The sequence below is a fragment of the Eschrichtius robustus genome, chromosome 1, assembly GCF_028021215.1.
Source record: "Eschrichtius robustus isolate mEscRob2 chromosome 1, mEscRob2.pri, whole genome shotgun sequence".
Taxonomy (NCBI): domain Eukaryota; kingdom Metazoa; phylum Chordata; class Mammalia; order Artiodactyla; family Eschrichtiidae; genus Eschrichtius; species Eschrichtius robustus.
Genome location: NC_090824.1, coordinates 134,517,814 through 134,540,225, shown reverse-complemented (window position 1 = coordinate 134,540,225; position 22,412 = coordinate 134,517,814). Strand labels below are relative to the sequence as shown.

Here is a 22,412-nt window from a genome sequence, read left to right as displayed (position 1 = left end):
GGGGCAACATTGCCCCAGAGGGGATGAAAATTGGTCCAGGGTGGAGAGGGCACTGACAACCTTAGATATTCCAGTGGTTTCTGACCCTCCAAAGGACCACAGAACATAAACAGATATACAGTACATCTGTGTAAGGAAGAAGTAAAATGATCTCTATTTGCAGATGACCTAATCTTGTATATAGAAAATCCTAAGGAATTGCAGTACTAAAATTTCATTGGGGAAGTCATGACTAGGAAAAAATTTGTCTAAAAAGGCTCCTTAGGGGGGCAGTAATGGGCAAAAAAGTTGGAGAAGCACTGTCCTTAAAGAAAAAAATAGAATTAGGATAAGTTCAAATTCTGGGACACTGGGACCGGAAGGTTGGGGTGTGAGTTTTCTGGGCCCTGCATCATGTGAGATCAACAGACCAGGAGGGCACGGGAAGGAGAGAGTGGAAAACCGCCCCCCACCCCCCCAAATGCATGGCAACGCATTGGGCAGTGTGGGCCACAGAGGGCTCCAATGTAGACACAGTCTCCCTGTGGGGCAAATCCCAACTCTGCCACATTCAAGTTTAATGACCCGGAGCAAGGTACTCCGCCTTCCTGCCCTAACCCTCACCCCACGTCCTGGACAGAACGAGGATGATGATGTAACCGCACAGGGTGTCTGGGGAGACTAAATGAGGTTAGCTGTGCTGAATGAGAAAAGAGTGTCCAGCATGTAGTTATCTTTCAGTCGTGTTAGCTGGGAGCTTTATTCTCCTGGTTGTCCAGGAGCCTTTCACACCTGGATGGGATGGGTCACTGTGCTCTCTCCAGGGTTCAGTGAGCTCAGGTGGAACCCCTGCTGGATGCTTCTAGAAGAGGATGCGGAGGGAGTCTGACTACACTTGAGGCTCTGTATTAGGGGGTCCTCCTCAGAAGTTCCTGCCCATCTGTCCACAGTTTCATGGACTTTTCTGTTGCTCAAGTGACACCTGTATCTTGAAGAGTGACTCTAACTCCATTCCTTTTTTTTTTTTTTAAATATATATTTTGGCCATGCCACGAGGCTTGCAGGATCTCAGTTAGTTCCCCGACCAGGGATTGAACCCAGGCCACAGCCGTGATGGCACCGAATCCTAACCATTAGACCACCAGGGAACTCCCTATCTAACTCCATTCCTAATTAAATTCCTAACTCAATTCCTGACCTTAATGACCAAATATGACCCTAAATTTGATATAACCCCAAATCTTAACCTTAGGCCTCACCTGGACTCCTAACCCCACCCCATCTTATTCCGGTTCTAACGTGGGCCCTAACCTTAGCTCTAATCCTTACTCTAATGCCCCTGGTAACCCAGTATTTCCCAAAATTAAGTCCCTCACTTCCACAGTCACAAGTTTTGCTATACCTGTGTTCCTTCTGAGCTTGTAGTTACTTCATATTTGTCTTTAAATTAGACCTGTAAAGAATCCCATTTTAGCATCATTCTGAGCAACCATGTTCCAGAAATCACGGTGTTGAGAGGCTGGCTATATTTTTTCTAATAGATGTTAAAATAAATACAAAGCGGTTAACACGTTAAAAATGTTTCTCCATGCACCATCTACCTAAAGATATCTCCCACACCACCGGAAGTATGCGTGGCACTTTGGAAAAGACTGCTGCTACCCAGAGCCTTTATCTGACACCACACCCCTCGCCATCCGCAGAGAGCAGCAGCCTCGACACCAGGCCCTGTGAGGCTGCAGCGCCCTCTGCTGCTGAGTCTGGGAGCTGCTCTAGCTCAGCTCCCCTTCCATCTGGGCAGGATCCACAAGGTGCGACTCTCTCTGACTTGACATTTCATGTCACTAGCTGTGTAGTTCCCTTAATTGTGAGGACTGAAGAGAGGTGAGAAAGGACCCCTTCCTCTAGGTATAGGGCAGCCGGGGTGTGAGGTGGAGACAAGCCTAAGGTCAGAGGAGGTGGGTGGGGGCGGGGCCTGCGGGAGGTGCAGGGTGAAAGGTCAACTCTGAATTATGGAGAATTGTCAAGGTTGGCACTAGGGGTCAGAGTGAGTCTAGGGTAGGAACAAGGGTGGAGGTGGGGCTGGCCAGGGCTAGATGAGGGGAGGGTGCAGGGTGCAGGGTGGGGGAACAGCAGGGCCAAGCACTGGAGCAGCGGCTGAGTTTTGTGCAGTTAAAAGGAAGAGCAAGGTTGAGGTTAAAGCAGATTTTCAAGTGACCTTCCTGGGGGTGTCACTGAGCTCTTGGGCCTCAAAAAGAGGCCTGAGAGTAGGGGAGGGCTGGGAAGGGCTGAGCTGGGCTGCCACAGGAAAGCTGTTGTCTGCTCCAGGACCCCCCCGCCCCACTAAGTTGTCTGCTCCATGCCAGATCTTGTTCTTTATTCCCTTGAAGACAAGCGGAAGTCCTTTGTTGGCTAAGATCCAATATCTGTTTACTTTTCTATAACTTATAAAGCAATAAGACTGTCATCTTTGTTGTCAGTAAAATAAGATCTTACATTTGTGTGGCTCTTCATACATTAAAAGGCTACTTTCACAAACATTTTCTCATTGGTTCACACAAGATCCTATGAGGTAAAAACAACCCATATTATACCATTTTACAGAGTCAGAGCCTAAGCATCAACGAGTTTGATGCACCAGACTAGAGTCAGAGGCAACTAAGTGAGGATTGAAACTCAGTGTCCTGACTTCTACCCCAGCAAGCTTGTGGTTAGTTGACACGGATAAACCTGAGATAGAATTCAAAGATGAAGCACAGGAGACATATTTAGATTTGCAATGAGAGACTAAAACTCCAGGACTGGAATTTGGGCACCTGGGACAGCTAGGTGGGGCTAAGGGTAGTGGCACTGCTCAAATCACATTACCTGGCTTGTCACCCAGGCCATGGGGGTGCTAATTCCTACACTGCCTGTGCCAGGGGAATCCCTGCAGGCACTAATGAGAACTCCATCTGTGACATCCAGGGTACAGGATTATCCAGCAGGGGGCAGAGGTAAAGTTCCTACAGACCCTGGTCTCTGGCCCCTGACTCCCTCTAGCGGGTAATTCTTGAAGCTGGTGCTTCTTTCCCTCCAGGTGGCGCCCCGCTTTGGAGATGATCCCAGACAGGCCCACCCTGGTCTGCCCACTTGGAATGGGGGTTCTTATCCTTGATGCCCATACCTGAGCAACAAGGGGCGCTCAGCTCTGCTAAGTCCTGAAAGACCTCCCGCAAAGAACAGCTATGCCAGCAAGTGCCCCCTTCGCCAGGCAAGAGGCTGCTCAGTGGCTCCTGGGGTGGGCTGAGCAGAGTTTGTGATTGGTGCATCAGGCTTTGACGATTTGCATCTTTATTGGAGGCTGTGACAGTGGAGAGAGGGCAGAACAGCCCTTTGCTGTAAAACCTGTGATCAACTCCATCTGAAGGTAGAAAGCATTGTGAGGCTGGGCTTGGAGCTGGCAATCAGCAGGCTCAGTCCCGAGGTGGGGCTGAGGGGAAGATGCTGTGAGGAGTGGCCCAAGCGCTGCCTTGCTGCTGCCAAGATGGTCATCACAGCCAGACTGAGGCTCCAGCCCCCTCCTCCCCTCACCCACCAGCCTGTTTTACTGAGCTTCAGAGCCAGCGCCTACTTTAAATCGGAATCTTATTTGAAATGCATCAGAGTTCACTGTTAGAGCCAGCACTCTCAACGTGGCGGCACGTTCCTATGCGATCCCTCAGTGGGTCTTCAGGGCCCCCGCTGGATGGGGGCAGGGGTGTGGGTGCAAAGCCTTCACCCACGTGAAAGCTGAGGCCATGGAGGCATCCCAGTATCAGGGGGCCAAGGAAGAGGGATGGGAGAGGGGCAGAGGGGAAGGGACAGTGGTTCTGCTAGTCAGACGAGACTGGCCTGACCTGCCTGTGTTCTGCTGCTGACCTCTAGTGTGACCACAAGGTTGGGGACCTTAGCTTAGGGCTGGGACCAAGGGTTCAAGAATGAAAACCTCCTTGACCACTGCCTCAGAGGCCTGCTGTCCATTCCTAAAACCCCAGAATGGCAGAGCTGGATGCGAGCTCTAGGACCATGCTGGCTAACCAGCCCATTTTATAGGTGGGGACGTGGGGGCTCAGGAAGGGGCCCTTCCCTGGGTTCCGCTCAATGCACACAGTCAGGGCCAGGGCCAGGACCTTCTCTGCTGTTCCACACTGCTTCTCCCTGGAGGAGCAGTCTATCAGAGCAATGGTTCTGAAACTTGGCAGGCATCAGAATTGTCTGGAGAATGCACTAAAGCAGCTTGCTGGGAGATTCCAATGCTGCGGGTCCCTGGAGTCCACTGAAAGCGGTGCTGGGTTGGAGGACACACCTCAGGAGGGCTGGGGGCCGGGGGCAGTGCAGAGGGCGTGAAGGGCAAAGCCTTGACTAAGGGGAGGCATCTGTGTGGGCAGGAGGAGGGAAGCAGGCTTGGAAGGGTCACAGTCTGGAAGCATGGACAGGCATGGAGCAAGCAGCAGCCCCTGTCTCTGCTGAGAGGAGGCCCTTTGTGGGTGAAAATACTTCGGAGGGGAGGTGAACAGAGCTGGCCTCTGGGCAGGCAAAAGCTAGGAGAACCCAAATCCCTAAGGGGTGGTTTGGTTTGAAAGGCACTTTGGTACCCCTGGGACCGCTGGTGTTGCAGGCAGTGTCTGTGGGTGCTGTCAGCAGGTCCCCCTGGGGGCCATGGCCAGGGGTCAGGGAGGCGTGGCAAGGACACCCTTGGGAGTGGGAATCGGGTGGCTGGGGCAATACGGGGGCCACTTCGATAGCCCAGCGGCCAGGCCTTCTCCACCAGGGACCTCCCTGGTTCTGGCACCTGGAGGAGAGGGGCCAGGGGTCTGGTGAGCTAACTTAGCCGTGCTCCCAGGGCCGCACAGGGATCTGTGCGGTGGCTGCTTGGCAGGTGGCTGCTTGGCCTTGGAACCTTCTCTGTGGGCTTTTTAGAGAAGAGGAATTTGGTCCCAGAGAAGGAAACTGATTCTGGACCAAATGACAAAGGAGAACTGGGGACCAGGACCTGGGAATGCTGTGATGGGCGGGGCCTGGCTCAGGGACCCCATCCCTCTCTGTCCCCAGAAGAGTCTGAGCCAGTCATCCCTTCCTCTCAGCTCTGCTGGGAAGCCCTTTCTGCCAAGCTGTGGGCAGCCAGAGTGGTAGCAATGCCTTCTGCCCCTGCTGAGGCCGGCCCTTCCAGCAGACCTTCGAAGTAGGTGCCCAGAGCCTGCAGGTTGAGTGCAGGCTGGCTTGCAGGCAGCGAGGGGGTCTGTAGGCTCAGGAAGCGGTTGTACTTCCTCAGGCCCCCCTGCGGATCACGGCGGTGTGCGGTCAGCAGCTCCTTGAAGTTGACCATGTGCAGGGCCAGCAGGCGGGCCTCAGCCCGGGGCAGGACAGCCGCCCGCACCAGGGGCTGCAGGGACGCAAAGCACTGCAGGCTGCTGAAGGAGTGGACGTGCGGGGCCAGCTGGGGGCCCGGGGACACCTCGAGGAGGCGGCACAGGTCACGCATGGTCAGTACGGCTGCCAGGGCGCTGCGCTCACTCATGTTTCTCGCCAGGTAGGTCTTGGCCAGACTCTTGAGTTTGAAGCTGCTGGCCCCGGGCACGCACTCCCGGATGAGGGGCAGGGCGGCCAGGAAGCCTGAGATGGCGTTCTGGAACTCCCCCAGCTTGTTCATGTTCTCCAGGGCCTGGAAGAAGTAGGGGAGGCCGGGCCCCCACAGCTTATAGCAGGCCAGGATGGGCCGGCGCATGTTGCCCAGGAAGCACAGGAAGTGCTGCAGCCCCACCTCCAGGGAGACGGCCTTGGTGTAGATGTTGAAGGCCTCGGGCTGGATGATCACGCGGAATTGGCTTTCCTGGTTCACGGCCGCCAGCTGGCTAATATTCTGGGCTGGGCAGGAGAGAAGGGCAGCGTGAGGCCCCAAGGGCACCGCGGGGCACCACCGGGAGCAGGGGGTCCTCTAGGGCTGCCGACCCCCCCCATCCAGAGACCCCACCTTGGGGCCTGCTGGCAGGAAACAAACATCAGCCTCAAATGCAGCTCTGACCCTGGCTCTGATGGGGACGGGGCTCAGAAGGGGAGGCGGGGCTGCCCTCCACGCCCCCCTTGCTCCCCTGCTGGAGTCCAGCTCCCTCCTGCCCTGCCACCTTCCCGAGTTCACCAAACGCTTTCACTCCGGGTCCCTCCTGTCTGTCTTCTGCCAGCCTCCACCCACCTGCACTCGAGACCCCTCACTGTCTCTGCCTAGCCCTCCACTCCCTTTCCCCTGGCCTCCAATCCCATCGGTCACATAGCTAAGGGCCTCAGCTGTCAGAGCACTGGGTCAGACAGCACACCTGCCCGGTCCACTCCATGCAGAGCATGGCCCAGAATCTTCCAGTGAGGTCTGCAAACTGCTTCTCTGTCCTGTGGAAACACCTGCTGCTTCCGTCTGCCTGGGCTGGCACCACATTGAGTCCAGGCCACAGGACAAGGCCTGGCCTTCTGCAGGGCCAGGGCAAGCACTGTGGAGTTGAGGGAGAAGGGGTCATATTTCTCTGGGACCTTGGCTCTGCTGGCCTCCCTGTGCAGCTACCATAGAACGAATGGGCCCTGTATTCAGAAATGTGTAGTCATGGCCTAAGGCTGTGCTTGGATTGCTGGTCTCACAGCAGCGACTTTCACATCGTGTTTCTGTTTAGAAGTGTGTTCCCAAGGCTCCCTAAGATGGGGGTGAGGTGGGCAGGAACCCTGGAGGCTCTTGCCTTAAGCCTTTAGGCACTGGTCAAAGCAGACATCCTTATTCAAAGAACCAAGTTCAAATACCTGGGAGGCCCAGTGCTCTGCCCACTCTCTGGCTGCAGCCATCGGCCAGAGCTCAGGGCTCTCCCGGACTTGCAGATCGCTCTGTCTGCACTTAGCCTGGGGACTCAGGGACTAAGCTAGAAAGGGGTGGGGGGTGGCCATTGGAGAACCCACTTTCATTGTCAATCTTGAGGTCAAAGAAAACCAGGGGCCTGTCTTCTGCTCGGAAGTCCTCCAGGTTCTCGTCCAGGACCCCGAGGGAACTGGGGCCCTCCAGCTGGAGGTCACTGGACTCGCTGCTGCTGTCGGCCAGCTCTCGGGAGGACTGCAACACAGAAAAACCAACAGGTCAGGGGTCTGCGGGGGGCGAGAGGGAGCGCGGTGGCAACGTGAGCCCGTGCCCGTGAGCAGGCGTGCATGCTTGTGCATGCATGAGTGTGGCAGGGGGGACTCAAGCACGTGGGTATGGTGGGGGCATCTGTGTGCACCTGAGGGAGGGCATGTTACTGGGAAAGGGAAGATGGGTCTCCAAGCGAGAGCATGAATGGATGTGAACGTGCATGTGTGAGGGTTGTGCGTGTGAACCAGGGCATGTGCGTTAGTGCGTGAGTAGGATGAGATCACACGGGCAAGTGTGAGTGTGTGTGGAAAACGTGTGGGAATGAATGCAAATATCGTGTGTGTGTGCATCTGGGTGTGCACGAGGGGTGTGGGATTGTGGACCTGTGCTGACACAAGTGTGTGTGTAAGTGTGATACTGTGTGGGTGAGTGTGCGCCCACGGGCGAGCAGGGCTGGGCATGGAGGATCAGGGAAGGTGCCAGTGCCGAGGCTGGCAGGGCCCGACGTGTCTGCTCCTGACTTCGTCTCTCTGAGCAGACTCAGAACAAACATCATAAACCTGGGACGGGGAAGGAGGCTCATCTCGAACCTCAGGTGTTTCTCTGAAAGGGGCAAGGTGCCTGGCTTTTCCTGTCCCCCAAGCGAGCTGAGGTCCCAGTGTCCCGCACAAAGGAGAGGGGAGGGCTGCTGGGCCTCTGGGACGCCAGCCACATCTAGGGGGACACACGGAGCCTGGCTGTGAGAACAGTGGAGAGAAGGCTCCCCAGGTTTGGCGTCCAGGAGACGGTGCTTAGGGAAGCCGGAGGCCAGGCCTCCTCCAAGGCTGGCACCTGAGGGTCTGTTCTCTCCCGCACCAAGGCAAGAACACTGTTGAAATGCCTTGGGGGTGGGGAAGAGCTCTGGCTATAAGAGTTTAAACCCCAGGGCTGGGGCTAAAGAGAGAGGTGGCGTCTTTTGTAATGTAGAGTTAATTGCTTATCATTTGCACACCTGCCAAAGCCAGACGTGCAGTCTTTGGTGGCCTGCTCAGAACCTCCTGTGAATGCCACCTGTGGACGCTAATCAGACACCGGGAGGGACACGGCCAATGTCACAGGGCCGGCTGGGGGCACTGCTGGGACAGAGTCCAGAGCAGGCCTCGATCGTTCCCTCTTCGGGACTGCCCCTGGTGGCTGATGGAGTCGGCCTCACCTGGGGCCATCGGAGGCCTCCCTGAACTCTGGCCTCTGGCTAACATCCCTGGTCTGGGGCAGAATTAGCATACTTTCTTAAGCCTTTCCACCCTCCGGGTGAAACATTTGTTTTACCAAAACATCAGCCAAGAGCAAAGTCTTTACTAATCACAATTAAAACGTGCTTCCTGAGAGGGGCTGATCTGTATTTGCCTTTCATAGCCCTACCCCAGGCTCACCAACTTCCTCCTAGTCACTGATAGAAACAGACATTCACTCTGAGTCCATCTAGAGCTGGTTTTGCTTACAGCAGCCTGTGAGTTCTGCGACTTTATACCTGAGGCCCTAATTTGACAAAAGATATGCCTTGCATATCTGTATTCTCGATTTGGCCATACATCCATTTGGCCTGTCTTGCTCTGAGTCTCTGTCTCGCTGTCACGGCTCCCTTGCCTCCCTATAAGGAGCCTTCTCCAGGAGTCTTCCTTAAAGTTGCTAGCCTGTAGACAGGAGACGCTGCCTTCTTCCCCCATGGGAGAATTAAGTTGTTTTCTATCTCCAATCTTCCAGTGCCTGTTCTGACCACAAGGCAGGGGTGCTCTCACACTTGGGCTGGTGGAAAGAGCTGGACTCCCCTTGCTATGGCCTCCCCTGGGCTTCAGCTGAAGAGCTGTCCCCTTGGCCGAGTCCTCTCTGCCACCCACCGACACAGTACGCTGGGCTTTTCCTTCTTCCTTCTTCTCTTTGCTCCAAACTGCAGAAGCCCTTGCAGTGGCTCAGGGTGCCTCCATCTGTCTTCTGGTACTCTCTTCAGGCTGTAGAGCCAGAGTCTTCTCTTCAGATATTCTCTTCCAAGGGTTGAGTTCCCTGGCAAGCAGCACAGCTGCATCCTTGGGCTAACTCCCCCATCTTTATACCAGGGTCATTTATGATAGCCATGAGAACCTCATTTTTTAAGAGCTTCCCATGGTCCTGGGGTCATTTTCTCTTTTATAGTCATGGAAATATCCTTCATCCTGAACTTATTGAAGACCTGCTGGCTCCCTTAATAAAAGGACACCCCTTTCCGCTGAGTTGTCAGGGGAGGGAGGGCTGAATCTTCCAGCCATGACTCCTCTTCCTCCCAGATTCCTCTTGTCCTTGGGAACTTCCATAAAGTATGTCTACCCCATGGGACTGGTCTCACTGGAATGCCTCCCACTGAACTCCAGCCAGCTGTAAACGCAATTCCCCCTCCCTGCCTTAAATCCCAGCAGTACAGCTGGGAAGTACTGACACAATTAAAAAAGACTTTTTTTAAAGACCCAGAGTTAACAGAATCAGCACATAGAGGCTCCAGTGCAGGATGTCTTTCTGGCCCTGCTCATTTTCTGCCCCTGTTCCACACCCCGACACTGCCACTTCCCGACTTTATTCCACAATCAGGATAATGGGGAGTGGGGGATAGAGGGGAGAGTGGCAGAGACCAGAACCCAAGAATCTAGGAGAGGGCCTTTCATTGGAAAAAGCTGAGATTTGCTTGGAAGGGAAAGGAATGGCAACAGAAGGAACTGGAGCGGGGAAGAGACCAGAGCCCACGTGTGAGGACTCAAAGTGAAAAGTGGGATAAGGCTTTGAGGGACCAGGGAGTGGGAGATGACGAGGGCTAGGGTGAAGTGGTGGAGGATTTAAGGAGTGCTGCTGTGAGTTATGAGTTGGATCCCCTGTAATAGTCTTTGAAAGATGTAAGTAAATACTGGACACTTGGTTAATGGACTGTGTTTCTTTGACTGCAAAACTGCGTTCAGACTGAGCCACGTAGGATCTGGGATTTTTTTCGGGATACACAGGCAACTAGGACACACAGGCAATCAGGTTCGCGAGCTCTATTTCACTCATCTTCATCACAGTCAACTTAGCAGATCAATCACATCCCAACTCAACACAGCAGGTGTAATGGCCAGTCCAAGGTGCTCATAGGAAGCAGCTGGGTTGACATCGCCTTCCAGAAGTCTAGGAGGTTTAGCTTGGAAGATCCAGTATTTCCCCTCCGCACCTGGATCATATCCCAGCAATGTACACCTCACCTCTGCTCAAGGCTGATAACGTATACAAATGGGCAGCATTTCTCTGACACAAATGTGCAGTTGACTCCCCCAATTTAGTGAGTCTCTGCCTTGGTTGTGCATAAGCAGCTTAAAAAAATCTTGAGGTCCAGGCTGCACCCCAGACCAAGTCAGTTAGAATCTCTGGGGGTGGGACCCAGGAATCTGTCCTTGGTAAAACCCCCCAAGTGACACCAGTGTACAGCCAGGATTGGCAACCACTGTCCTAATTACTGATTTATTCCACGTTTGGGCATCAGCAAATCAGACAGGAGCCAAACTCTTTGATATTCAACATCCTCACCTGAAGATACCTATCTAGTATCTGACATTAATACTAATCAAGAGTCCCCAGCTCCTGAGGAACTTTCTTAGCACCCGAGCTTAAGCAACAGCTGGGATCAGTGTGGCAAGGCACGCACCGCTGTATTTTGCAGACACAAAACCACAGCTCTTGCAAAGCCTGAAGGCCCCAGAGATACTTCACATGTTATCTGTTAACCTAAACGATCCCATTAGCCAGCCTGTGGCCCCTACTGCCCTCTGCCCACTGCTCTGGCCTCTCTGCAGGCTGCTGCTGCCCATCGGAGGACACGGCTCCCATCTTCTCGGCTGAGCACCTGTTTCTTTTTCTGATACGCACACTCACCAGCATCACGGTCCCTCCCCTGGATCAGCTGCTCCCACAGGCCTCCCTTCCACTGCCGGTCACCACTGCCACTTCTGCCAGGGGCTGCCCCCTCGGCTAGGCCTCCTCCTGATTCCACTTGGTCCTGCTGCTATCGGGCACTGGGGTGAGTCTTCTGTCTGAAGAGTGGATGAGAGCATCTACCTTTTTCAGCTTCGGATCCGTTAACACGGGGCCCGCAGCAGACATGTGTCTGACCCACCTCATTTTTAAGCACAGTCCTCACTCCAGGTCTCCAGCATCAGACCTGTGTCTCGCCCCTGAACCCCAAGACTACAGCCCCACTGCCTCTCCCAGCAGGGGCGGGGTCTCCTACAGAACACCCCTGCTGCCCAGGCAGCCTCTCCCCAGCAGCCCTGCCCACCACGCCAGCTCTGTGCCAGAACCGACCCCCCCGACGTCTCGATTCCAGCCACTGACACAGCTGCAGCCCGAGCAGGGGGCCTACACACCCTGGTACACTTGGAAACGCAGCATCTTAGCAGACCAGTATTCTACAACTCTCACACACTGGCAGGTTAGATAAAGGCTGCAGAGAGGGGAGGACAGGGGAGTCTGGAGCACCCTGCAAATGTTGCCCTGCTCCCTTCCTCCAAGGAACTCTGGGAACACCAGGGATCTGGAAGGGGGTATGGAAGGTGGGTGAGAGATGCACCTACTTAGGGGGATCTAATTTGTGTTCTTCTTACATTTTTTTTTTTCCAACGAGTTTCGGACTCGTGTAATGGTTAATTTGAAAAACTTGTCGGAAGAACCCCTACACAAAGGCAGTGATCCTCTGGCTCTTTTGCCTCCAGACCTGCTCTCCAAAGGTGAGCAGCTGCTTCTAATCGTCTAATTCTTCATAACCTGAAATGTGCTTCTCCTTCCTGAGTTGATCAACCTCAGATATCATCCAGTGGCTCCTTGCTGACAGCTGAGCCCTAGACTAACCACCCCCTGTCCCTCCCCACCCCCAAAATATTGCTGGTTTCAGTGCCTCCACCTGACACTCATGAAGTCTGGCAAGACTAAGGGCGTTCCAATCCTTTTCTCGCTCTTTCCTTCCCAGGCTTCTGTCGCTACCCAAGGTTAGTCTTGTTTTAATTTTATCAAGATTGTGGGATAGAAAGAAGTGTCCAGATTTCAGAGGAATTTAGAACATGGAAAGACTCAAAAAGTGATTGGCTGTGAGGAATAATAAAAAGCATAGCGGGAGTCCTGGGCAGCTCTGGGGTCTATGGCTTCTGTAACTAGGCAGATGGTGCAACTTCCTGGGAGGAGAGGCGGAGAGGTGAGTTTGAGGCTTCTGTGGGGCATCCGAGTGGAGCCGTCAGGACGCCATTGGCTCTACGGGTCCGGCGGGCAGGAGCCCATAGTGAAGCCGTGGGTGTGGCTGAGATCATGGGGTTAGTACACAGACTAGAAAGAGAAGAAGGCCCAGACCTAAGCTGGAGAACAACGGTTAAAAGAGCAAAGAGACCTGAAGGGGGAGTGGGGAGGAGCAGCCAGAGCTGCAGGACGAAGTGTCCTGAACCCAAGGGATGCAGAGTCTTTTGGGGAGTTAGGACTGAAGATGACCACTGGACTCGGAGGTGTGGAGGTTACCTTGGCGCTGGTGGCAGGGCTCACTGGCATGGTGGGGAAGGGCAGGGGAGTGGGGTGAGGAAGGAGCACCAAGGGGGTGAAGGTCTGGGGTGGGGGGTTGCTGAGATAGGAAAGACTTTCTTCAGGGTGCCTAGCTGTAGCCCATAGGATGTGTTTGAAGACACAAATAAGGATGGGGAGATGCAGTAGGCTCCCAAGGAGACAGGAGGGCGGGGCCAGGAAGAGGGGGAGTGAGTCCTAGAGGGAGGTGGCCATCCCCACCACCCTAACAGAAGGAACGGGGGAAGGATGTAACCTGGTCGGGTCAATCTGTCATCAGAGAGCGAGATGGGGGCTGCTCCCATGCCACCTGTCATCCTCCGAGGGCAGAAGGTGCGGCCCACTGGCAAGAGCGAGGGGGGCGGGGATGAGGGACCAGAGCTAGGGAAGTGGAGGTGCAGCGAGGGGCCATGGAGAGCAGAGGGGCATGCTGAGGCAGGAGGCCAGGGAGCCCAGGAGACAATCATTTGTAGCTTTCCTGGCCTTGACTTTTCTCCAACGCCAAGTTGGCCTCCAGGTGGCGGCGTGGAGCGGGGGAACGCTACCGAATCCTTCCAGGGCTGTCTTTGGAGGGCAGGCTACCAGGAGGCCGGGGGTGGGGGAGGCAGGGCACTGAGATCCTGTTGAAAGGTTGGCTGAAATGGGGGACCTTGCTGGCTGGTGGGCAGAAGGCAGAGGCAGAGGCAGAAGGAGCTGGAAGGGAGAGGGCAGAGGTCCTGGAAGGAACGGATTGAGAGCTCAAGGAGCAGACGGCTGTGGTCAGAGTCTGCATGGGACAGTTTAGAGATGGAAAGTTCTCAGTGATGGCGAGGTCTGGGGGGAGGGGGCATGGGGGATGGGGTTGGCGGCTGCAGGGGAATGGGGCAAAGAACCCTGAAAGGTCAAGGTGAGGAGAGACCAGGGTGGTGGATATTGAAGTCACCCAGGAAGGCTGGACCTGCGTGGGGAGAGGAAACCTAGGAGGCAGTCTTCCTACGTGGGGGGAGGCAGGAGGATGTCTGAGATGAGCTGGGGAAAGTGGGGTTCATCTGGAGAGCCCGAACCTCAAAGGCACAGGGGATCTTGCCAGACGGTGGGACCCAAACAGGAGGCACAGAGGGCCTGGACCCCACCTCCCACCTCTGATGTGGGGGAAAGAGGGACATAGCAGCCTCACAGGTGAACCAAGCGTCAGTGCAGGGAGGAGACAAAAACCACCTGCAGGGAAGAGCTAAGCCCAGCAGGGAATCTGATGGTCATGGAAGAAGGGTTTGCAAGGGTGATCGTTCAACAAGTATTTATTGAGCAGCCGCACCTGCCAGGGCCTGGGAGCGACACAGTCCCTGCCCTCGTGGGCTTACATCCTGGCAGAGGCCCAGTGGGAAGGCTTGGGGTGGGGGGATGGGGCAGTGGGAGGTGCAAAGGGTGTGAGAAGCTTCCTTGTCTTGGGCAAAGAGGCCCGAGGATGTGAGGAACAAGGGCCTGAATCTCAGTCACGGCCCCCTGGCTGGGGAGGACTGGTCTCTTTGCCCAGAGGTCCATGGAGCCATTCATTCCCTGGTTCACTCTCTGATGATGTATTGGATGCCTACCGTGTGTAGGGCCTTTAGGTGCGTGGGCTGGGCAGCAGGGTGGAGGGGGCTCGGGGAGCAGAGGGCGTGTGTTGGCCACAAGGTTACAAGAGGAAGGTGACCAGGGTCAGGGCTGCAGAGGAGGGAGGCACTTGGGGCTCTCAGAGGCTTGTCTGCGGGGGGCCCGTGCTGGTGGGAGGCCTCTTTGGAGGGTGGGGTGGTGGGAATGCATCTGGAGGGACTTCCAGTGGGACCTGGACTTGGGGATTCTCCATGGGGGCTCTGCCAGAGTCCCCAGGGGAGACTCCTGCTCCAAGAGTCTGGGGTGCTCTGCCTCCCCCGAGCCCCCCCCTAAGAGAGGCATCAAGCTGGGGAGCCACAGAGAGAGGAAGGGCAAAGAAGTTGTTGAGCCACTGGGCCACACGCGGGGAGCCGCGGAGGGAGCGCCCGCGGGATAGTGCTGCCTGTCCCGCCCGGCGGGGTTGGCCGCTGGCCCTTTGGAGGCGGGCAGGACACTCCTGGGGATTGGCAGGTTGGCTGGGAGTCCCGGTGGTGGCCGGGGTGGTGGCCTGGACCGGCCCTTGGGAGGGAGAACAAGTCCACATGGGGGCACAATACACTCTGAGGGGCAGGCGTAAGATGTGGCGAAGGCGCGGGTTTCTTTGTGCTCTGCGTGATAGGAAGTTGATCCCACGGTGGATGGCAGCTTGCTCCTGGTGAGCGGCAGGCTGTCCGGGACACTCGGCATCAGGGACGGCAGCTTGCTCGGCAGGATGGTGGGGAGGCCAAGCCGGGGGTCGGCATGTGCCACGGGGCAGACGAGAGGCCCGGCAGGGGTGGGACGCTCGGTGAGCTCTCGGCGGGGGGTGGGCTGGCGAGGAGGGAGGTGCGACGGTCTCCGTGGGCTCCACACGCTTTCCAACACAGAACCTCAGACTGAGGGCTGGAAGGGACCTCAGGGGCCACCCAGTCCAACCTTCCACTCTATTCCGATCCCTTTTGCCCCTGGACAGGTGACAGCCCAGCCTCCATTAACAAACCTCCAGGGACAGAAGGGTCACAACCCGTAAGGTCACTTGTTCCATTGTGGGATGGCTTTAAAGAAGTTCTTCTTACATGGAGTCACCATGTGCTTGTTTGGGCCCTGCACGGGGCTGCCCTGTGCCCTCACACCCCCAGAGAGCCCTCAACAGCTGCCATTAACCAGGGAATGAACGCTTGTCCACCCTCCTCACCGAGGACTTAAGAGGGCAGAAAATGCATAAGGAAGCTCCAGACACAGGCATTGGCTAGTCCAGAAATGAGACAGAGCTCTGGAAGGAAGCCCTCTCCCAGCTTTTCAGAAGAGTACATATGATTACTGAAGGCTCCTGCCCTGGAATGGAGGGAGGGTCGGGGTGATCCAGACCACAGCTGGCATTTGGAGACTATCCTCTGGACAGCTCAGGACTCACTGCCTTGGTGGTAAATTCCCCAGGCGCAAGGCGAGTCTGAGAGTCACCTGCTGTGGCTGCGCCCCCTGGGACCTGGAATGGGGGGAGGCAGGAGTCCTAGGCCGAACTTCTGAGCCACTCACCGAGTTTTCGGCATCTGAGTCTTCCGAGCTGCTGATCACCACGACGCGCTCCTCTGAAATGGGGTAGGGGAGACAATGTTAGGGCCTGCCAGGGGTGCCCGTGGATGGGGCCCAGGGTGTTCTCCCGTGGGGATCCTTGCAGGCCAGTGGACCGGGTGGGTGACGTGTGCCCTGCAAGGGGGGATGTGAACGTTCAGCGTGTGGATCTGCTTGTGCAGAGGGGTTGTTCAAGGTGGCTTTCCATCACTGCCTACTGTGCCTCGCCTGTGAACACTTAATTCAGCTGTTGGCCCTGGAGTGATTCAGAATTTACTACCTGTGGAGGGGGCGTGACAAGCACCACCTGGTTTGGAACCTTTTGCCGTCCTAAAGCAGCACACTGGTTTGTTCCACTTCTCAGTTCCGTGAGCCACGAGATGTTTGAGTTAAAAGATACTTTATCGGGCTTCCCTGGTGGCGCAGTGGTTAAGAATGCGCCTGCCGATGCAGGGGACACGGGTTCGAGCCCTGGTCCGGGAAGATCCCACATGCCCTAGAGCAACTAAGCCCGTGCGCCACAACTACTGAGCCTGCGCTCTAGAGCCCACGAACCACAGCTACTGAGCCCGCGTGCCACAATTACTGAAGCCCGCACGCCTAGAGCCCGTGCTCCGCACCAAGAGTAAGCCACTGCAATGAGAAGCCCGTGCACCAGAAGGAAGAGTAGCCCCCACCTGCCGCAACTAGAGAAAGCCCGCGCACAGCAACAAAGACCCAACGCAGCCAATAAATAAATAAACAACTTAATTAATTAATTTTAAAAAAGGATACTTTATCTAGGTTAATCAAAACCTTCTGATTACAATAGTATTTGTGAGCAAGGATTATCAGTCAGGGCTGAGTGTGTGACCAGGGTCGGGGTTCAGTGTGACCAGGGACAGGGGTCAGTGTGGGACCTAGAATGAAAATAAAGCTGGACTCTGGGTAAAACAGATCCAGGAAGAACTGTCTTGAACGTTCCAGAATTCTATGGGTTGACCTCAACTCACGTGAAAAGACTCCCTCCCTGGCAGGGGCCGGAAAAGGTATCTAGGACAAACGAGGTACCTTAGGCAAGTGGCAGAAAAATCTGGGAACCGATGGATGTGGACTTTACCCAAGTCCTCTCTGGGCACATGCCAGGCACCCGCCAACAAACATTTCTTGGGGAGACCCACCCCGTGCAGAGGCACAGTGCTGGGTTCTGTAAGAGTGTGAACAGTGTGTTAGGGGAAGGAACTAAGGAGATGTGGTCTTTGGCCCGTCACGCTCATCACACTGGCATCCCAGCAAAGCACAGGCTAAACTATCCACTCACACCCCCTAGACCAACCCTGGGCTTTCCCTTCCCCGTTTGGTGGCAGCTGAGGGCAGGACACACAGGGAATGCTGTTGGCTTTGGGCTCCGTGGGTAGGGTCAGGATGCAGAAGAGGGGTCCCACCCAGCCCCTGGAGGACAGCGTGCAGGCCTCAGCCTCTGCTGCCCACCCACCTCCCTACCTGCCTCCCCAGGGTCGCTGGTCGCATGGTTGCTCTCGGGCAGCAAGGTCTCATTTCCTATGACGGGGCTCTTGGGGCTGGGGGCCCTGTCCAGGTGGGGTGGTGAGACTGCCTTGGAGGTGCTGGGCCTGGGCTGCTCGGGGGAGCTCCGAGCCAACCTTGACTCTTTCTCCTCCTCAGACTCCATCTTGATGACCTTCCTGGGGCACTCGGTCTGGCAGGACTTCCTCTTCTGTGGTGTGGCTGTGTTGGAGACCTCCTGTGCAGCGGGGAGTCACAGGGTAGGGTCAGGAGCCTCCCACTGGGGCAGCGGGCAGAGACCAGACCCGGGTGGCAGGAACCTGTGCCCCCCGTGCCCTTTGCTCCTGCTCTTCCCTCTGCTATCTGCCATGCAGATCACACCTCTCTATACAGGATGCCCTCCCAGGTCAGCATGCACACTGGCCCTGCTGGTGACCACTGACCACCGACCTCTGCTGGCCTCTGACTGCCCTGGGAGGGGCTCATGCTTGGAGAGGAGCTTCCTGACAGGGCAACCAAGAGCAGGGAGAGCGTAGAGTAGGTGCCTATTGAGGTCTGGATTCTCACTTCAGCTCCATCTCTTACCGCCTAGGAGCATCTGGGCCCTCGGGAGGGGAGGGGAGGGCGGGGGAGAACCTTACCTCTCTGCAGGAGGGGTCTTTGATGGAGTAGGCGTACACTGGCACAGGGTGTGCCCCTGGCACCGGCTGTACCACAGCCAATCCTGGGACCTGCACCTGGGCCCTCTGCGCCTCCTCTGGCTGCAAAGTCAGGAAATGAGGGTAGTCAGAAATGACCAGGCAGCAGGACCAGGGCCAGGTCCCCAGGCCTGGGGTCAGCCCAGTCCCCAAGGCCTCACCCAGAAACAGGTGCAGGCTGCCCAGTCCAAAGCCCAGAGCCTATTGGGGACCAGAAGTCCTCCCCACAGCCTCCATGACTTCACCCCCTTGTGACCCTGAGGTGCTGGCATCCAGGGACCACTTCAATGCCTGTGCATCCTAACGGGGCTGGAAGATGACCTCAGGGATCACACTGCCCAACAACTCAAGGTTCGCTTGACAACTAGGCCCAGCCTAGACAACTCCAGGGACAAAGTGCTCACTACTAATGGAAGCAGTTCGTCTCCAGCTGCAAAGTCATAACAGGGAGGAAATCCTTCCACTGAGCTGACACTGGCCTCCCTGTCACCTGTTCACAATAGCCAAAAGGTGGAAACAACCCAAATGTCCATCAGTTGATGAATGGATAAACAAAATGTGGGACAGCCATTCAGGGGAATATTATCCAGCCATAAAAAGGAATGAAGTTCTGACACACACAACGTGGATGAACCCTGAACACATCAGGCTAAGTGGAAAGCCAGCCACAGAAGAATACATACTGTGTGATTCCTTATATGAAATATTCAGAAGTGCCAATGCACAGAGACAGCAGATTGGTGGTTGCCAGGGGATGGGGGAGGGGAAGTGAGGAGTGACTGCTTCATGGGTACCGGGTTTCCTTTTGGGGTAATGAAAGTACTCTGGAACTAGAGGTGGGATGGTTGTACCAGACTGTGAGTGTACTAAATGTCACTGGATTGTACACTTTAAAATAGTTAAAATGGTGAATTTTCTTATGTGAATTTTACAATAAAATTATAGTTAAGAAAAAGAGGATGGTACTATATTACGATTATTGCCAATCTACAGAGAAGGAAACCGAGGCACAAAGAGGTGAAGTGATTTCCTAAGGTCACATACCTAATAAGGGCCTGGACCAGGGCTTGAATCATGTTTTTGAAATGCAAGTTCCCTTCCTGCACCCACTGTATCCTTTAACATCCCTCTGCACCATCTTTCTCTACCGTGTGACACTGAAGAATAGGCTGGACCTTTTGCTGAAACCAAGTGGGTGACGTGGGGAGTGTCCCTCCGAAAGGGGAGGCCCAGACTCCGGGGCTCAATCCAGGCGCCCTGGCCTGCCACTCCTGCCTGCAGTCCTGACCCCTTGGCACCTCACACCCCCTGTTTGCTCAGTGGATGACCATCCATCAGGAGCCTGCAGTCCGTCCACCCAGTGAAGGAAGGGGATTCCCACACAGCTGGAGGGGGCTCTGGGTTGAGCAGAGAAAAGCCAGGCACTGGGCTGTAAGAGGATGAGGCCAGGGATGTGCTTTCCTCAGGACAAGCTCTGTCCCTCCCGTATGGTGGGGGACGTGGTAAGGCCCACGAGCCCAGGCTGGGGAAGGCAGGGAAAGCCCCGCACGACAGGCCATGTGCTGGGGACCGGGACCCTGAGGTGGGGCTCTTCTTGGTATCGAGTGCTCTCATGTGAAATGTGGGGCTCCCAAATCATTGGCTATAATGGACTGATTTCCTTCCCTCCTCCTTGCTTCCCAGGTTTCTTTTTCTCAACATCTTTACAGAAAGGGAGGAGAGCTGGATCAGAGAGCGCACCTGTGTGTGGGAAGGGGCGAGGGGATGATCTCCCAGGTCATATTCTCCCAGGCCTCTAGGGAAAGTACACAATCTCCACAGTACTCTCTGTGCCAGTGTTCTGCAAACTACAGTTGTGACCCATGAGTGGATCATGAAAGCAATGTCATGACTAGCATTTTTTTGTATTACATAGAATAGTACAGAACAGAAAATTAGAGTAGCTCCCATGTTTATAAGCATAATTTGTTTTGCAAAACTTCTGTTTTAGCTACAGGTATGTGCATGTGTATACCCTGTAGGTTAGATGTAAAATATATTTTTTACAGTGGGTTGTGGTCAAAAAAGTTTAAACCACTTCACATTCATTAAGATGGCCACTATTTTAAAAAAAAGTGTGAATGAGAAATGTAGAGAAATTGGAACCGCTGTGCACTGTCGGTGGTAACGCAGAATAAGACGCAGCCACTACGGAAAACTCTATGGTGGTTCCTCAGAAATTAAAAACAGAATTAGTATATGATCCAGCAATTCCACTTCTAGGCAAATTTTATGTTGTATGTATTTGATCACCATTAAAAATGAAAGAGTTGAAAAGGTCCTGGTCTATCCTTCATGTGTGTCTCTGCAAACTGCTGGCATGTAAGAGAACCTCTTTCCACCTGGGCTGTGAACTCCCCCAAGACAGGGCTGGGCTCCTCTCCACCTCTGTCCCAACCTCCCTGACACCCCCTGCAATGTTAATGGAGCAGGGGACACACATCAGGGCTCAGTAAAGAAAAAAAATCATGATGACTGATTTATAGTTGTTTTACAGTTTTAAAACAATTTATTTTTTTTCCATTGTATTGTGACGTCATTGCAAAAAGAGCCTGTGAGAAATGGAGGAGGGAAAATGCCCGAGCCACTATCCCACCCAAGTGCTCCTAGTTAAGCCTGTTGGTATTTTTCATCCTCTCCGCCTACAGGCACAGGGTGGCGATGAAAGTACACCAGCAGTTTCAAGAGGGATGAGTGTTGGCCCTAGAAGCCCAGTTCCTGCCTCCTAAGGCAGGAACGTGGGTCCAAGAGTTGCCTTTCTTCTGGCACAACAAGACCATGCCTGCCACCCTCAAGCGGCCACACCTGTCCTTTGCACGCATGGTGTGTGACCCACTTCCATTCCCCAGCTCCATCCACCCTCACCCCCAAGCCTATTACCAAAGTGAAAGCAAGAGACTTTGCAGGAAGAGGATTCTTCTGAGGCTCCAAATTCAAACTGCTTAGTAGTTGGTAGTGAGAGGTCACAAGACAAGACCTGGCAAAATGCCTAGACCTTATTCACACAAGGGAGTACGGGCTCTCTTGCTGTTCATTAACCAGCAACTGGCACCTGGAAGACAGCACAATCTGTGGACCCAGGGCACTTTCAACTATCACTCATATGATTTCTTTGGGGACATTTTTCATTCTAGCACTGTTTGTAATGCCCAAACAACCTAAATAGCCAAGGAGTCAGCTAAAAATAAACCATGCTACATCCACTTAATGGACCACTGTGCAGATGCAAAAAGGCATCAGGAAGCTCCCTGTCTACTGATAAGGTAAGAATTCCCAAATACTATTATGCCTAGGGCACAATACTATGTATATGTGATACTGTGCTACTTTTGTACAAAAAAAAAAAAAACAATGGAAAGCAAATATATATAGTCATATTTGCTTGTAATTACATAAAAAAATTTTGGAAGGATATGTAAAAATTAATAAAGATAGGAATATGGGTGTAAGAACTGGACAGACAGGGGACAAGGTGGGAGAGAGACATTATTACTTTTAGGTTTTTATTTCTGACCATGTGATTGTATTGTTTATCCAAAAAATGGGCTAACTGAAACTTGAACCATCTGTGCCTCTAACAGGCTTTGAATGGGAGAGTTTCAGAAAATAAGGAGTGAAGTATGCCTGCAAGTAAAGAATTGAGAGTGTGTGCAAAGCTTATTTTCTTTTATCTGGGCAAAAATTAAAACACATTCCTTGGAACAGAGCTGTTGCTGCCTGTTCTGCAGAGAAACTTTTCTTTTTGAGGGTTGTGGTGAATGGATGAACATACATAAAAAAACTGAAAAAATATTTAAAAAATATATAAAACAAAATTAAAATAAAAGTTGCTGGTCAGTCTTAGTGTTTTACAGTATTTGGGAAAACAACTGTTACAGTTTTATTGCTCTGAGTAACTGACAAAGCAGAAACTATCCAGTTTTTGTAGTAAAGGCGTCACACGCAAACAAGCAAAATGCATGAAAAAGTCAAATGGTTTGCCTCATTCTCCAAGAGCCACAACTCAAGCTGAACTGTGAAAGTGGTTTAACACTGTATCCTAGGTGATCTTTTTTTCCCTCCTCCAGTTTATTTTTTTGTTTGTTTTATTTATAATCTGATTTAAAACGATCAGATTCAAGTTGGTTAATTTTAGTTATGTAACAACCTGACATGATGGAGGAAAACAACCTTTAAAGGGATTGTGTCTATGGTTTGATTCACTTAGAAATTTTATTTTCTTATAACTTAGGTGCAATAAAATGTGTTTTTTCATGTTAAAAAAAAATGGGCTAAAATGTCCTTTTTTAACTTTTTTTTTTTTGGCTGCACCATGTGGCTTGCGGGATGTTGAACCCAGG

General features: G+C 53.7%; 1 protein-coding gene across 6 annotated transcripts in view; it reads right to left on the bottom strand.

Annotated features, from left to right (window-relative positions):
- Positions 1-2,360: 2,360 nt before the first annotated feature.
- Positions 2,361-22,412, bottom strand: part of PML (PML nuclear body scaffold) — a 43,545-nt gene continuing 23,493 nt past the window's right edge. Inside the window, exons 5-9 of one of the 6 annotated variants that reach the window (XM_068555306.1) lie at positions 17,977-18,096; positions 17,315-17,573; positions 15,797-15,849; positions 6,934-7,084; positions 2,361-5,865 (exon numbers count right to left, since the gene is read on the bottom strand). In XM_068555306.1, the coding sequence (XP_068411407.1) occupies positions 5,081-5,865; positions 6,934-7,084; positions 15,797-15,849; positions 17,315-17,573; positions 17,977-18,096 (1,368 nt within the window). In that variant the 3' untranslated portion in view covers positions 2,361-5,080. Of the gene's footprint in view, positions 5,866-6,933; positions 7,085-13,936; positions 15,135-15,796; positions 15,850-17,272; positions 17,284-17,314; positions 17,574-17,976; positions 18,097-22,412 lie in introns of those variants that run through there. The other 5 variants (XM_068555324.1, XM_068555343.1, XM_068555315.1 and 2 more) reach the window with 5 other exon arrangements.